At 48.4% G+C, this 14,881-nt stretch overlaps 1 protein-coding gene across 2 annotated transcripts in view; it reads left to right on the top strand.

The window, feature by feature from the left end:
* GALNT17 (polypeptide N-acetylgalactosaminyltransferase 17) overlaps positions 1-14,881 on the top strand; it is a 209,956-nt gene that overhangs the window by 68,830 nt on the left and 126,245 nt on the right. For both annotated transcript variants that reach the window (XR_010607134.1, XM_065647033.1), the window contains exons 3-4: positions 3,694-3,860; positions 14,311-14,485. Coding sequence is in view for 1 of the 2 variants with exons in the window: in XM_065647033.1 (XP_065503105.1) it covers positions 3,694-3,860; positions 14,311-14,485 (342 nt within the window). In the remaining variant the exon portion in view is untranslated. The remainder of the gene's footprint in view (positions 1-3,693; positions 3,861-14,310; positions 14,486-14,881) is intronic.

Below are 14,881 nucleotides of genomic sequence, written 5' to 3' on the forward strand. Positions count from 1 at the left end.
TTCTGCTTCCATTTTCTCCTACAAGTATTTCCAGGTATTGGCGGTTTGTGAACGGGCTCGGTGGCTCTGTCGAGTGGCTCTGTCGTGGTCCCCGTGCAGACGTGTCCCTGGTACGTGGTGGGGAGAACTTTCAGAAATGACTCTTCGGGAATGATGAGAACTGAAAACGGACAACTTTAAATTTAAAATGAGTTTCTGGTCTTTAACCCTATGGGTAACTAATCACCGACACCAACAGGAATGAATTGTGGTGTTTCATTTAAACTTAAAAGTTTTCAGTGTTCCCTTGGAAATCCAACTCACCGGACCAAGACTTGCTTGTGGGCAGAGCAGATACGGTCTGAGCTGAGCATTAGAAATAAAACCTGAAATTCTCCTCATAGAAGACATAAGGAGCTGCAAAGGTTTTCCAGCTTACGTAAGAAATGGATTTGCTTTGGTATTAATGCAAGTTCTAGAAAAGCTTGGCAAAAATCTCAACACAACAAGTTTATTCCTAGAGCTTCTTGTTTTCCTTGTGCTGCTGAGCCTTCAGCTCCCCTGAGAACCTTCCTGAATATCACATTTATCTCATTAGTTGCTAATCCCCAAGGACACCAGCCCACGGCCTGAGCTGAGGACCACAGCTGTGCTAGAATCCAGTTCTGCCCTGCGCATCTCCTTTGAATAATTAGTGAGATGTGAATCCTGGATTTAGAAGGATTTTGGCCTGGGATCTGCATTTTGAAGGCACTGTGCGGCAAGCAGCTGAATTCTTTCTCGCCCGAGGGTGCTGGTTGTGGGCAGAGGGACGAGATGTGACCCAGGTGGGGTTCCACAGCCCGGGCACCGCTTGGGACTGGCTTTCTGTGCTGTTCCTATGGGTTGTGCTTGCAGTGGTGGAGGCAGCACAAATATCATGTCATCTGTCTTCCTGCCTTACCCAGAAGAATGCTTAGAAGAAAAAAAAACGAACCACCAAACAACCAAAACCCCACCACAAAATTCTTCCCCCAAGGGCTGTGGGGCATTGGAACAGGCTGCCCAGGGCAGTGCTGGAGTCACCATCCCTGGAGGGGTTTAAAAGGTGTTTGGACGAGGTTCTCAGGGACATGGGTTAGTGCTAGAGTTACGTTATGGTTGGACTCGGTGATCCTGAGGGTCTCTTCCAACTGAAATGATTCTATAATTCTATGATTCTACACTTCCCATCCCACATACTCATTATTCCTGCTGTTTCTAACAAGTTCTCCACTGGCCCTTCTAATTATGTTCGAGCTCAAGCATGGTTTTTTCTTTTTTTTTGCTTTTCCCCACTCCCTGGCCCCAGGAGAGCCCAGAAGCACCAGAAGTTTTCCTGCACACATGCAGGAATATTTGTTGCCATGCCAGCTTGTCAATAATAAACCGCTGCAGTGGAGTCCGATGGCACGTGGCTGTGGGCAGAGAGCATCACACGGCCCACGTGAGGAGCACTGACAAACTTGAGGTTAATTTGCTTTTAAATTGCTGCCTTCCCTGCTCATGTGGTTACAGCCAAAGCCACCGGAGAGCGCGGTATTCATGCAAAGCCTTTGCCTCCCTCCTCCTGCCTTTGGAGAATTGCAGCTTTGTGCATATGAACAATGTGGGTATTTGGCTGCCCACTCGGTCCGGACTTATCTCCTCTCCCCGTATCTTTGTTCGCCTGTCCTCCGCAATGAGAGAAGGAGAACAGTGATAAGAGTGGTGCGGGGCGAATGCGAATGAGCGGGAGATGAACCTCAAAGGGCTCTGATTTGGATTTTCCTCCAAACTTCTTTGATCAGAAACCGAGCGCTTTATCCCCCCGGAGCGCGCCCTGGGGGAGGCTGCCCAGAGGTGCGCGATGATTAAAAGGAAACACTCTTGCTCCTGTGACCAGCTTCTCTTCAGCTTAGCAGGTATCAACATCTATCAAAAGCAGGTTTTTAATCTCGGAGTCATTTTAGTTTGACTTTCATGGCAGGATTTCAGGGTCAATTGTCACTTTACCCCATCACGACTGTTCATTTTAAAGAGAGATCTTCCCTTAGGAAGATACTTTTTGGCAATTGGTACGCTCCCTTTTTTAGTGAGCTTGGCTTGCTTTTGGGTAGACAATAGTTAAATCAAGAAATAAAACCTTGTTTTTATCCAGCATCCTTGTTTAACTACATAAGAATCATAAAGAACTGTGTTTCTGTGAAAATCTTTGTCTCCCAAGTCTCATTTTGGAGTCTGAAGAACGTGTGCTGTTGCCTAAGAAACACCCAGCACAATTAAATAGAGTCATTGTTGGCGAGTCAATGAGCTTGAAGCGACGCAGGGATGTCGTTCGCGCGTTCCGTCTTTCTTTGCTTATCTGGGCAGGATTTACTCGGTAAACGCTCATTGTAATTCTGCGAACACCGCTAATGTTGCATGTCTAATCTGTCATGAATGCGGAGGGGGAGTGGGGACGCTCGTTTTCTGCTCCTTCCCTTGCACGTATTTATTGTAGAGAAAGCTGGAGAGTTTGATTAAATTGCTTGAAGTAGTTCAAGACAGCCTGTTTGCTTTCTGCAAGTACTTATTAAGTTTCTGGTTAGGATGAAGTGTGGCATTAAAACAACATCTGTATTTCCATGGAGAAACCTCTTCCACTTAGAGCCACCCTAGTCCTGCTCCGTGGGTGCCCTTGCCCTTGAGATGGGTGTCGTGTGAACCTGTTGCTTGCCAGGGACGAGCCGGCTGGTCGGTGACCTGGGAGCTCCTTCCACCTCTGTCCCACTCTGGTACACGGAACTGGGTCTCAGCAAGTGCCCACCCACAAAACCAGCCCCAGTTAAGCAATTACTCCGAAATGCAGAGAGATGAGCGCAAGTTTTTGTTTTTAATCTATCCTGGCTGTGAAGTACAAAGACACCAAGAAGGACAAAGACACCAAAGAAGTACAAAGACACCAGTTCATGGCAATGCTGTGCCGGGATACTGCAGAGACAGGAATGTGTTTAGAAGTATCGGCAAAGAGAGCTAAAACATCTATTAAGATGATTTAACCAAGGGTCATTTCATATTAATTTCATTCCAAAGCAAACGGGAAGAAAATTCACAAGTGCTGTTTAAGAACAAAGCTCATTTCTGAGCACTTATTGATCTTAAAACAGAATAGGAATGTGGTGTTTCACTTTAAATGGTAAAGCCAAAGCCATTTTCGCTCTTCTGGAGGCTGCATTTTGTTACATACATATGCAACCTCAGCTAAGTGAACTCTGGATTTGCACCTGGCCCTTGGTGCTCTGGGAGCCCAGAGGGTGCTCTGGGAGCCCGGAGGATGCTCTTGGAGCTTGGAGGATGCTCTGGGAACCCAGAGGATGCTCTGGGAGCCTGGAGGATGCTCTGGGAGCTTGGAGGATGCTCTTGGAGCCCGGAGAGTGCTCTGGTAGCTTGGAGAATGCTCTCAGAGCCTGGAGGGTGCTCTGTGAGCCCGGAGGATGCTCTGTGAGCATGGAGGATGCTCTGTGAGCCCGGAGGATGCTCTTGGAGCCCAGAGGGTAGTCTCCATTGCTGCTCTCTCTTCCTAGACAGCCCTACTGAAATCACGCCCAGGCAGCTGGAACTGTGCAAATCTGTGGGGTGTCAGCCATTGCCTCGCACCGTGTATTAAATGTGACTGGAAGTGCCGCACTGTGCTCTGGTAAATCCATCTCTCCCTCTCTGCCCTTCGTGCTGCAGGTGCAAAGAGCTGAAATACGGCAAGGACCTGCCCCAGATCTCCATCATCTTCATCTTCGTGAACGAGGCGCTGTCGGTTATCCTGCGATCAGTGCACAGCGCCGTGAATCACACACCAGCTCACCTCCTGAAGGAGATTATCCTTGTGGATGACAACAGTGACGAAGGTTAGCAGCACTGGGCTCTAGGGTTTCCGAAACATTGGGAGGGTTTTTTAATTTCCTAAAATCTCATGGAAGAGTCGCGTTTCTGCGGGAGTGGTGACACTGCTGGGGGGCACATGGTGTGCTGGCTGGGACACCAGTTCTGTAGCAAAAAAGGAACAGGATTAAACCCAAGTTAAAATCTGAGACTGATTGGCAGTGTAGCTGAAAGCAAGAAGGCTAAAGGAAACCAGAGGGCAATCTTACCTTTTTCTTCACAGTAGTATCCAGAAGTTCTTGTCTCAGGTGTATCTTTGTTTCTGATAACAACACTCTGGTTGTTGCAGGGATGCACCTCTCACAGAGTTGAGGAACAAGAGCCTGGAGCCCAGTGAGCTATTTCTGCTTTGACCCTGTGCAGTGATGTTAAATGAGACGTTTTCTTTGTGTGTGCCTTGGTTTCCCTATCTGTAGAATAAAGTCCCAGGCTTTGTAAATGGCTGGGACTCTGAAGAGGCCCTCATTCCTCTCACAATGTGTTTTTGATGTGAGAAGGAGGAGTGAATTGGGAGAAGAGGAAAGAAACGCACCCAACCTGCACAAGTCAGGCCATGACAAGGCACAGAGGGGATGTTTGGTTTCCCATGTTACACACGTGTCATTAGGTTCAACCCGCTCTCGCTCACTGTTGCAAAACCTTCCCCCCGGCTTCTGATAACACAAAACCACAGGAGGTGGTTTCATGTGGAAGCATTTTCAGACTCTGATTCTTGCAAGATTTGTTTTTCCCAATATACAGTTGGATGATGTCGTTAGGGTAGCTAAAAATCTTTATGAAGAACAGCAAATGGTGAAGTTACTTTGATCCTTCTTTATTTGTACTGCTTGTTTTTAATATAACTTTAAAAAATAATAGACATGTGCCATGGGTGCTGTGATCAGAAAGGAAGATCAGGGAAGGTGCAGGACGTGCAGAACTCATTTCCAGAGGGAGCCTGAGAGGCTGCTCGTCTGTCTGCAATGAGATGAGCTGGTGTACAGCAAGCTATTCAAGCCCGCAAAAATAGGCACTCAAACACCACAGTAATGAGCACCATAGAAAGCTGATGAATTATAATTACCAGTAAAAGAAACAGGAGGGCAGCTCCTCAGCTGAGGGAAATCGCAGCAGCTCTGGTGCAAAAGCTGGGGTGATGTGCACCAGTGAAGCGCTGGGATTTCAGAGCTGGGACACTTGGCTTGTGCAGAGAAAGTGCAGGTGACCTGTCGCTGCAGTATTTAGCATTGCCCAGTACTTACGGGGTTTGAAAAGCTAAAATGAGGTGTTCCTCTCCAAATTTTATCATATCAATGGGGCGAAGAGAAGAGCACTCTTGAAAAAGAGAACCCATTGGTAATAATTATTGAGCTTCTCTGCCCATGCACAAAGAAATATGTTTCTAAACGGCCCCCACCCATCACTCAGTATGCAGCACTGGGGCTGATGTTGAGTCAAGTGCTCTGGAGACACTGCTGAAAGGCACAGGACAATGAAATGAATAATTTCAAAAAGAATTGCCCCCCAGGCAGCTGAGACTGCAGCTGGCAGCGAGGACACAGGATTAAATCTCTTTTGCCACTGCTGAGATTACAAGGTGGCATCTTCCCTGGCTGTTTGCTGCCAGTGCTGGGGGGCTGTGGTGGTGGGGCTGCCTGGTGGCCGGTGGGTGACAGGGCAGCGAGGCAGGCGGCCAAAACCCGTCGTGTGCCCAAGCGGTTCCAGCCCGGGGGTTTCGTCCTGGTGCTGTGCAGGCCAGCCAGGCTGCCCGTGTTGTGCTGGAGTGTCCTGGGGCACCGGCCAGGGTGGCAGATGCAGGTAGGTGACCTTAAACTGAGGGACAAATTAATGTATCATAGAATAGTTTGGGTTGGAGGGACCTCCCCAGCTCCCCCAGTGCCCCCCCTGCCATGAGCAGGGACATCTGCACCAGCTCAGGTTGCTCAGAGTCCCGTCCAGCCTGGCCTGGGATGTCTCCAGGGATGGTTCATCCACCACCTCTCTGGCCAACCTGGGCCAGGCTCTCACCACCCTCAGGGCCAACAATTTCTTCCTCGTGTCCAGCCTGAATCTCCCTCCTTTAGTTTAAACCATCACCCCTTGTCCTATCACAACAGGCCCTGCTCAAAAGTCTGTCCCCATCTTTCTTATTGGCCCCTTTTAAGTATGGAAAGGCTACAATAAGGTCTCCCCGGAGCCCCATGTTCGATGCCAAGCAACAGGTCAATTATCTCAAATGAGCTGCACCAGCAGCACCGGCAGCTGCTCTGCGGGTCCTCCCGATGGCCGTGCAGGAAAGCAGCACATATACCTGGGTGCTCCATTTCCTGTAATCTGAACATAACAGGCCCTGCTCAAAAGTCTGTCCCCATCACGTGGGGAAATCCCGGTCTCCTTGCACACCCCAGCACTGTGTGCTCTGCATCCCACCAGTAGGATACATTGATTATATCGGGATCATGAGCATCTAGGGTCCCCAGTGATGGGCCAGGGTTGTGCTGAGGGTTGTCCAACACCTCAACACCAAGGTGGCTCCACCATCAAAAACCTTGAGATGACATTGTACGAGTCGAGTGGGTGCAGGGGATGGGGAGATGCTGTTGGCTGGTACGGATAGTTAGTAATGCCCGTACTATGCTGTTGAGTCTTTGTAGGCATCATGACAAATGAGATTTTTAAGGAGGGATTTGAAGGAAGATAATGAGGTAGCTTGGCAGATGTTTATGGAGAGTTCCTCCCAAGCGTGTAATAATCTAGTTTTCTCATGTAAAAGAAATGATACAAACCAGACCATATCTCTGGGACCCATGCATTCATTCTCTGCATCGTCAAGGAACTTCAATGACAGCCAAGAATTAATAATGGCAATAACATTGTTGTATAGTTCCCACTAATGGTAGGAAATAATTGTAAGCAGCAATAGCAACATCATATAGTTGATGCTTTGGATATTACAAACAGAGTCATTGGCAATGTATGGATTTGGCTTCTACAAGAAAATAATTACAGGAAAATAGTTTCTCATAAGCTCTAAGATTTAGAGATGAATCCCGGAGAATCAGGCACCAGCGCTGAGCAGAGGATGGGGTTGTGTGGGTGCGACTCGAGCGGCTGCCGCTGAACAAGAGGAGGAATTAGCGCAGCCTGTTGCGAGCAGCCGCGTGTGTCTGAGGTGGGCAAAGCCCTTGGGCTCAGTTTTATGCACCTGAAAGCCGGCTGGCCTTGTAGAGCCGGAGCTCAAACCCAGTACCTGTGTTTGTACCCTGATGCATGACAAGAAGCAATTCCTGGGACATCTTCTAAAGGCTCATGCAAGCCATGGTTCTGGGGGGTTCTGTGTTGGCTTTGGCAGAGAGCACTTTACACAGCCGTGAAGAGGAAATACAGCTTGTACGGTGATTGAAGAACAAAGCATGTTCCCAAAGCAAATGTTAAAGGCTTCTGGGATTTCCAAGTCAGCTCTAAGTTTTATGATTAGTCCCGGGGATGGAGGTTGGAACCGCAGGCCCTGGGCTCCCCTGGCTGTGATTTACTCTTCAGGGAGACCACTGAGTAGTTACAGACACCATCAAAACCATTTGGCGTTTTGTAGTTTTCAGACTGGAACAAACTGCTTCTGAAGACTCATTAGATGCTTCTCGCTCTTATCTTTGTTGTAACGTAGTATGTACAACAACACCGCACAACATAAAAGTGCGCAAAGAGATGAAAAGTGAGTAAACACAGTCATTTTGATTCTTTATATCTGAGCTGTAAATAGATAAAAGATACCAATGTATTGTAGTGGGGAAAAAAAAAATCCCTCCTTAAAGGAAAAAGCTTGGGGAGTTGTAGTTTGAACCCCTTTCTCCCTTGAGCTGCACATTATTCTTCATAAAGACTTTTTTTGGAGGCTGCTTTTGTTTGTGTTTGTTGCAGGGGTGTAATTACAAAGCCAGTGCGCAGGTTGTGTTTCTGAGTGATAACATTTTTCCTGGGTTGTTGGAGACATACAGCAACGTGCCTCTGAGATGTTACGTTATCTCGCAGCCGCACACTCTGTCTGAGTCTCTTGCTTAACCATCACCTGCTTTTTTTTTTTTATTTTGCTGTCTGTCTTTCAGTGTTTTTAATCTGGGATGATATCTCTTTGAAAAGCAAACCTCTTAGTATAAAAGAAAACCTTGGGATAAAAGACTGCGTAAAGGAGCTGGCTGCACTCAGGGAGACCATGCTATGAGTTGTAATTTACCTCGGTGTAACATTTTAGCTGGGACTTGATATATCCCTTTCTTGTTTTGCAGCTCATTTCAACAGCAACAACAGCGGTTTGTGCATGTTCTCCCGGGAGCTGGTTTGCTTGTGTTTTGTGTGTTTGTGTTTAGAGGAAGGTTTTAACAGAACTGCAAGAAGCTGACTCATATCTTGGCTTTCCCGAGGTGCTGCTCCAACCCAAGGGCCTAATTATTGCAGTTGCTCAAACTGAAGATGGGTTGCTTAATTGCAGCTGACCTGGTGTTGTCCCACCGGTGTTTCATGTCTGAGGTTTTCAGGCCCTGCCAAGGTGAGGAGGAGAGCAGCAAACCTTGCTTTGTCTCTTATTTGACTTTTGCTGAACCAGATGAACTAGAGACTTGCAGCCAAACGCAGCAGGTGGGACCAGCTTTGCCTGGAACCCTGCGTGAGACCCGATTCATGCGCTTGCTCCCCGTTTCACAGTTTGCTCCTTAATATTTGCAAGCAAATGTCAAAAGCTTTGCAATCACAGCATCCCAGAATGTCAGGGATTGGAAAGGACCTCGAAAGCTCATCCAGTCCAATCCGCCTGCCAGAGCAGGAACACCCAGCTGAGGTTACACAGGAAGGTGTCCAGGCGGGTTGGAATGTCTGCAGAGAAGGAGATTCCACAACCTCCCTGGGCAGCCTGGGCCAGGCTCTGGCACCCTCACCATGAAGAAGTTTCTTCTCATATTGAAGTGGAACCTCCTGTGTTCCAGTTTGTACCCATTGCCGCTTGTCCTATCACTGGTTGTCACTGAGAAGAGCCTGGCTCCATCCTCCTGACACTCCCCCTTTCCATATTGATCCCCATGAATGAGGTCACCCCTCAGTCTCCTCCAAGCTCAAGAGCCCCAGCTCCCTCAGCCTTTCCTCACACGGGAGATGCTCCACTCCCTTCATCAACTTTATGGCTCTCTCACCTGCCTCTGAGTCTTGCTGCAAAAATTCTCATATCCCTTTGTTGCCTGTCGAAGGAGTTTCTTTTGTGAGTTTGTGCAGCAGAAACCCAGCCCGCGATGGCTTTGCTGTTTGAGGGAGCGTGGGACAGGGTGTCTCCCCTGGCACCAGAGCCCTCCCAGCCCCAGCTCCAGTGTCCTCCAGCTTTCAGGGTTGCTGATAACAGCCCGGGGCTCTGTGGACTTTTCCCACCCAGCTCAGCCTGGCAAACACAACCGTGTTTTCTTTAGGGGTGTAGAGAAGGTGCAGTCCGCTCCCCGGGACCACCCGGCCATTGTCGGATCAGAAGTTTTCTGCCGTTGGTAGTTCCTTGAGCTCCTTTGGTACCGGTGGTCTTTACTCCTTTCTTTGTGTGGCACCAGGCGGTTCCCACCTTTAGTTCTGGGGACTTCAAGAGGATTTGGGCTTATTTGGGCGGGATTTGTGGTGTGGAGCACTTGAGCAGTGGATGTTCCTGCAGTTGCTTCTAGTCTAATGTCCGTGACATGGTCACTTTTAGTGGCATCAGTTTCTCTGGCAGCCCTGTTTGCCAGAAAGCTCATGTAGGTGACAAAATACTTTGCAACAGATAACATAATTAATTGCAGCTGGCAGATGCTGTTTTTTTAATAGAGCAACAAGTCTGTTGGATTGTAGTTCTTTGGGCTTGGACTTCAGTGAAGATCAATATGGACAGGTGGAGAACAAAAGGCAGGGTTGAAATGCAACCTGCTGGTTTTCAGTAGGGCTTCTCCCTGCAAATCTTCCCTGGAAGTCGCTGGTGCAATGAGAGACCAAACATTCACAAATGCCTCCATGTGCAGATATTGATTGCATCCTTGATAACCATGACTTAGGAATGAGCTGGGTGTACTCTGAAGGATGGTGCTGTAGGGTTCCTCAAAGGATGTGTCAGGGGAGTGTCAGAGGGGACCAGAGGAGAACGGAGTCTCTAGTTTCCATTGCAGAGCTCAGTTGGGATGAAATTGCTGGTTGTGTAGCTCATGTAGATCCACTAAATAAGTGGTTCTTTGGTAAGGAAGGATGAAGGTGAGCTGGGGAGCCAGCGCTCTGCTCCCGTCTTGGCTCCTGACTTTCTTTGGCATTACTTTGCATCCAGAGTTTCAGCTTGTGAACACTGCACTGATGAGCATGCTAAAATTGTCATCGGTTCAGTATCTAGTGGAGATTCTCATTTTCAGCCATGAGCTGAAGGGGCCCAAGCCCCACTATAACCCTGCGCAAGGCAGCGGGGAGGACAATGGCAGCAAGAAGGGTGACAAACGTGGTGAGGGGCTGGAGCACAAGTGTGATGGGAGCGGCTGAGGGAGCTGGGGGTTCAGCTGGAGAACAGGAGCTGAGGGGAGACCTTCTGATCTCTGACCTGCCTGAAAGGAGCTTGGAGCCAGGGGGGTCGGGCTCTGCTCCCCAGGAACAAGCGCCAGGAGCAGAGGAAACGGCCTCAAGTTGCGCCAGGGGAGGTTGAGGTTGGATCTGGGGAACAATTTCTTCCCCCAAGGGCTGTGGGGCATTGGAACAGGCTGCCCAGGGCAGTGGTGGAGTCACCATCCCTGGAGGGGTTGGACAGATGGAGATGAGGTTCTCAGGGACATGGGGCAGAGCCAGGGGTGGAGTAACGGTTGGACTCGATATTGAGGGTCTTTTTCTACCAAAATGATTCTCTGATTCTAAGTTATCTGAACTGTGAGATGCTTTCTCCCCCGCTGTAGTTTGCGTGAAGTCCTGAAAATAGCAGGTCCAAAGGCCGGGTTGCCCGTTTTTGTGAAAGCCGAGTCCCTCTGGTGAGAGTATCTGCTATTGTCCATCAGTGGAGGTCACTTAACTCCTGGCATTCTCCTTCAGACCTCCCAGCCTTCCTATTACAGCTCTGGGTTGTGCTGCAAAGATTCAGTAGTTGGGAATGAAAGATTTCTTAAGTTAATATGACAGATGAAAAGCTTTGCTGCTACTGACCTTAGTGCAACAGCTCTCCACATCCTCAGCCTGCAGCCAGTTGACAGCGCTCGTCAGAGCCGCCGCCAGTTGTTTTCCTGTTAGGCCAGTGGCGCTTGACGAAGTGACTGCTGAGTGAAGGAAAACACAGGGTAAAATTAGGAATAATTTTAAATTATTTGGGTTAAGATTAGATTTGTGAGTGAGTTATGATTTGCAGCCCGCTGGAGTTCACGTGGAGGGAGCTGAGCACGTCTGGTCCCACTGGATCAGCATCCACTGATGCGACTGTCCCAGAGCTGGATTTTCACCCATGGTTTTCACCACGGTCACGTCAGTCCCGCTCCCTGATGAGGGGACACCCGGGCCAGAGCTCACTTGGTACTCGAACGGCAGTTTTGCAGAGCATTCCTGGAGACTTGCATTTCACTTTTGATACCCAATACTGAATTTTCCACACCTGCTCTTCTGGATACACCGAGAAATGAAATGCAAAGCTCACCTCAACCCTGTGCCTGCTGGCTGGATGCCCAGCTGAGTGCCAAGTATGTATTTTGGAATATTGAAAGAGCAGCCTCGTGCTCAGCAGCTGCTGTGCACCATGCTCACCCCTGCAGAGCTGCAAACCGGCTCCGAAGGGTAAGACACTGCACAGACCTGCAGCCATCCTCTCTGGTAGGGCTTGCACGGACACGTAAGAAAACCAAATTCTCACCCAAAAGGTGTGTGCTGGGGACTGAGCCAGACCGGCAGGGAGCAAAGCCCAAAAATCTGGGCAAGGTTGTGCAGGAAGCCCTGAGCAAAGAAAGGGTCTGGAACCACATTTCCCATGTCTGGTTAATGCTTTTATCTGAGTGATGACAGAATGAGAGGAAATGGCCTCAAGTTGCTCCAGGGGAGGTTGAGGTTGGATCTGGGGAACAATTTCTTCCCCCAAGGGCTGTGGGGCATTGGAACAGGCTGCCCAGGGCAGTGGTGGAGCCACCATCCCTGGAGGGGTTGGACAGACGGACATGAGGTTCTCAGGACATGGGGCAGTGCCAGGGGTGGGTTACGGTTGGACTCCATGATCTTGAGGGTCTTTTCCAACTAAAATGATTCTATGAGTCTATGACTCCACTTAGTTAGCAGCCTGTTAGGGGTGGCTGTACTGTGAGTTGTGGGCAGAACAGGAGCAATCTGGCCTCACCTGATGAAGGAGTGATGTGTTAGAACGATGCTCATCGCGAGCATCTTCTCCAGCGGTTCTCCATGGCCACCTCAGCCATTTCGCAGGTGCAGGGGGTGCTGCAGCGGCCCTGGGGCTCTCAGCAGATCAGTTCTTCACCTGTTGGCATCCAGCATCCTCTCGGAGAGGAGCAGGACGTGGCTGTGCCTCCCCGGGGAGTTTCTGCTGATCTGCATCATACACAGCGTGTATGGACTTCACCCTTCACTACCTTTGAGACATGATGTTACAATTCTTCCCTGTTTCTCTCTCAAAGAATTCCCATGAGGATTTTTTCCTGTTTTCCTTCAACTGAGGCTAAAACTCCAATTTGAAAGTTGTTTTAATTGTTCCGTCTAACCTGTAATGCCGTGGTCTGCAGCATTAACGACTCACCGTCTGACAAATCCACGTGAGGTACCAGTGCTCTGCTTGTGGGATTTCAGCTGTCAAAAAAATCTGTGTCTCTGTCTCCTTAAACCATTTGGAAGAGCTGTTGTCTCCATAAAATACTGTTTTTTCTCCAAGTGGCTCAGCATGAAATGGAAGTTGCTGAGTTACGTATGTATGTGATGCAGATGCTTTGAATTGAGGAAGGGGCTCATTTGCTTTATTCTTTTTATTCCTACTTCAGCATAAAAGAGAAATGAGACTTTGGGGAAATTGATATGTGAGGGGAACCATCCCAGAAAGGCAGTCTGAAGAAAGCACATTTTATGTGCTTGGAAGAGGCGCGGAAGGGAAGGCAACAGATAATCCCTTTTCCTTTGATGATTTCTCGGGCTAAGCCCAGCAGATGGGACTTGCTCTTTACTCTTTTGCTCTCCTTTGCCATTTTTCCTTCGTTTAGAAACCCACCTGCGCTCATATATCTCAAATATTTTACCCTTTGCATTATATTAATGGTGACTTCTTTTCTTTTTTTTTCTTTTTTTTTTTTTTTTTTTTTCTGGAAAGGGAGTATGTGTGGGGAGTAGTTGACTATAATTTGGGGTCATGGACCGTATCTTAATTTTATCTCTCCTGGAGCCTCATAGGGATAGAAGACATTCTCAGGAGCTGCTTTCATGGCGTTAAGAGTGTGTGTCAATAGACAATGGCATTGCTGAGCTTTTACAGACCATGTCGCATCAGTGATCTTTGTGCATTTAACTGATGCATCGGAAAGTAAAAAGTCCAAGGTTTCTGGCAGAACACTGGCTTTTTTCCAAATTTTTTGAAAAAACATACTAGTACTTTATTGTAACGTTTCGTATGCTTCCCCATTCAAAGTCCTGCATGCCATTTATACTCAATACTTGTAACTATCACAAAGTTTGATGCTGGTAATGACTACAGACTGACAGATCCATTATGTTCTCAGCCATAGCGCATATACAGGTTTAGACAACATAATTAAACGATCTGCAGTTTCCTTCTGAATGAAGCCAAAAATCTCTTTCATCCGATCGTAAAAGCAGGGGGAATTTCAATCTTTCTAGTGGCAAAGCTTGGAAAACATTCAGCAAATGCCAAGACCGTAGTAGTGAGGCTGAGTAAAAAGCGTAGTGAAGCTCATGCACAGTTTTGATGCAGTTTAAGTCACTTCAGATGGATTTTACAGCATTTCTAGCAATCCATTCAGCTCAAATCTCCATCAGAACTTTAGAGCACTAGTGTTTGGCTCCTTAGTTGTCCAACAGGACAACTCCATCCCTGGAGGGGTTGGACAGACGGAGATGAGGTTCTCAGGGACATGGGGCAGTGCCAGGGGTGGGTTATGGTTGGACTCGATGATCTTAAAGATCTTTTCCAATCAAAATGATTCTCTGATTTCTATGATGGGAGGATACAAGGAAAGCTTTTTCCTGCTTTTTTTCCTTGGCAACCTCGAATTTCTTTTTAAAGGGTTGTAGTCAGTCCACCATCAGGGGATCTTTTGCGAATGAGCATTGGTTGACTCTAAATGATCGTATCCCTCCCAGTGGTGTTCAGAGATGTGTGGCTCCAGTAAGGTCTGCTCATATCCATAAGTAAAGTGGTTTATTTTAGGTGAAAACTGTTGCACCTTCTCACTGAGTTCTCTGGCACTTCTTCTCTAGAGGAACTGAAGGCGCCACTGGAAGAATACGTCAATAAGCGCTACCCTGGGCTGGTGAAGGTGGTGCGCAACCAGAAGAGAGAGGGACTCATCCGCGCTCGCATCGAAGGCTGGAAAGCTGCCACTGGCCAGATCACGGGGTTTTTTGATGCTCACGTGGAGTTCACTGCCGGCTGGTAGGTGCTCGACCTCGGGGTCTCTGTTAGAGTGTGTGTGACACATTAAATAAGGGACAGTCCGTCGTTTTGTAAGGACGTGTTTGCAAACAAGTCCACTGGTTTTTTAATCCTGTCTTCCTTCTGAGCTGGATGGCCACTGGTGTGATATGGGTCCTCGGCTCTGCTCCCCAGGAACAAGCGCCAGGACCGGAGGAAACGGCCTCAAGTTGCGCCAGGGGAGGTTGAGGTTGGATCTGGGGAACAATTTCTTCCCCCAAGGGCTGTGGGGCATTGGAACAGGCTGCCCAGGGCAGTGGTGGAGTCACCATCCCTGGAGGGGTTGGACAGACGGAGATGAGGTTCTCAGGACATGGGGCAGTGCCAGGGGTGGGTTATGGTTGGACTCGATGATCT

The sequence above is a fragment of the Caloenas nicobarica genome, chromosome 17, assembly GCF_036013445.1.
Source record: "Caloenas nicobarica isolate bCalNic1 chromosome 17, bCalNic1.hap1, whole genome shotgun sequence".
NCBI classification, from domain to species: Eukaryota; Metazoa; Chordata; class Aves; order Columbiformes; family Columbidae; genus Caloenas; species Caloenas nicobarica.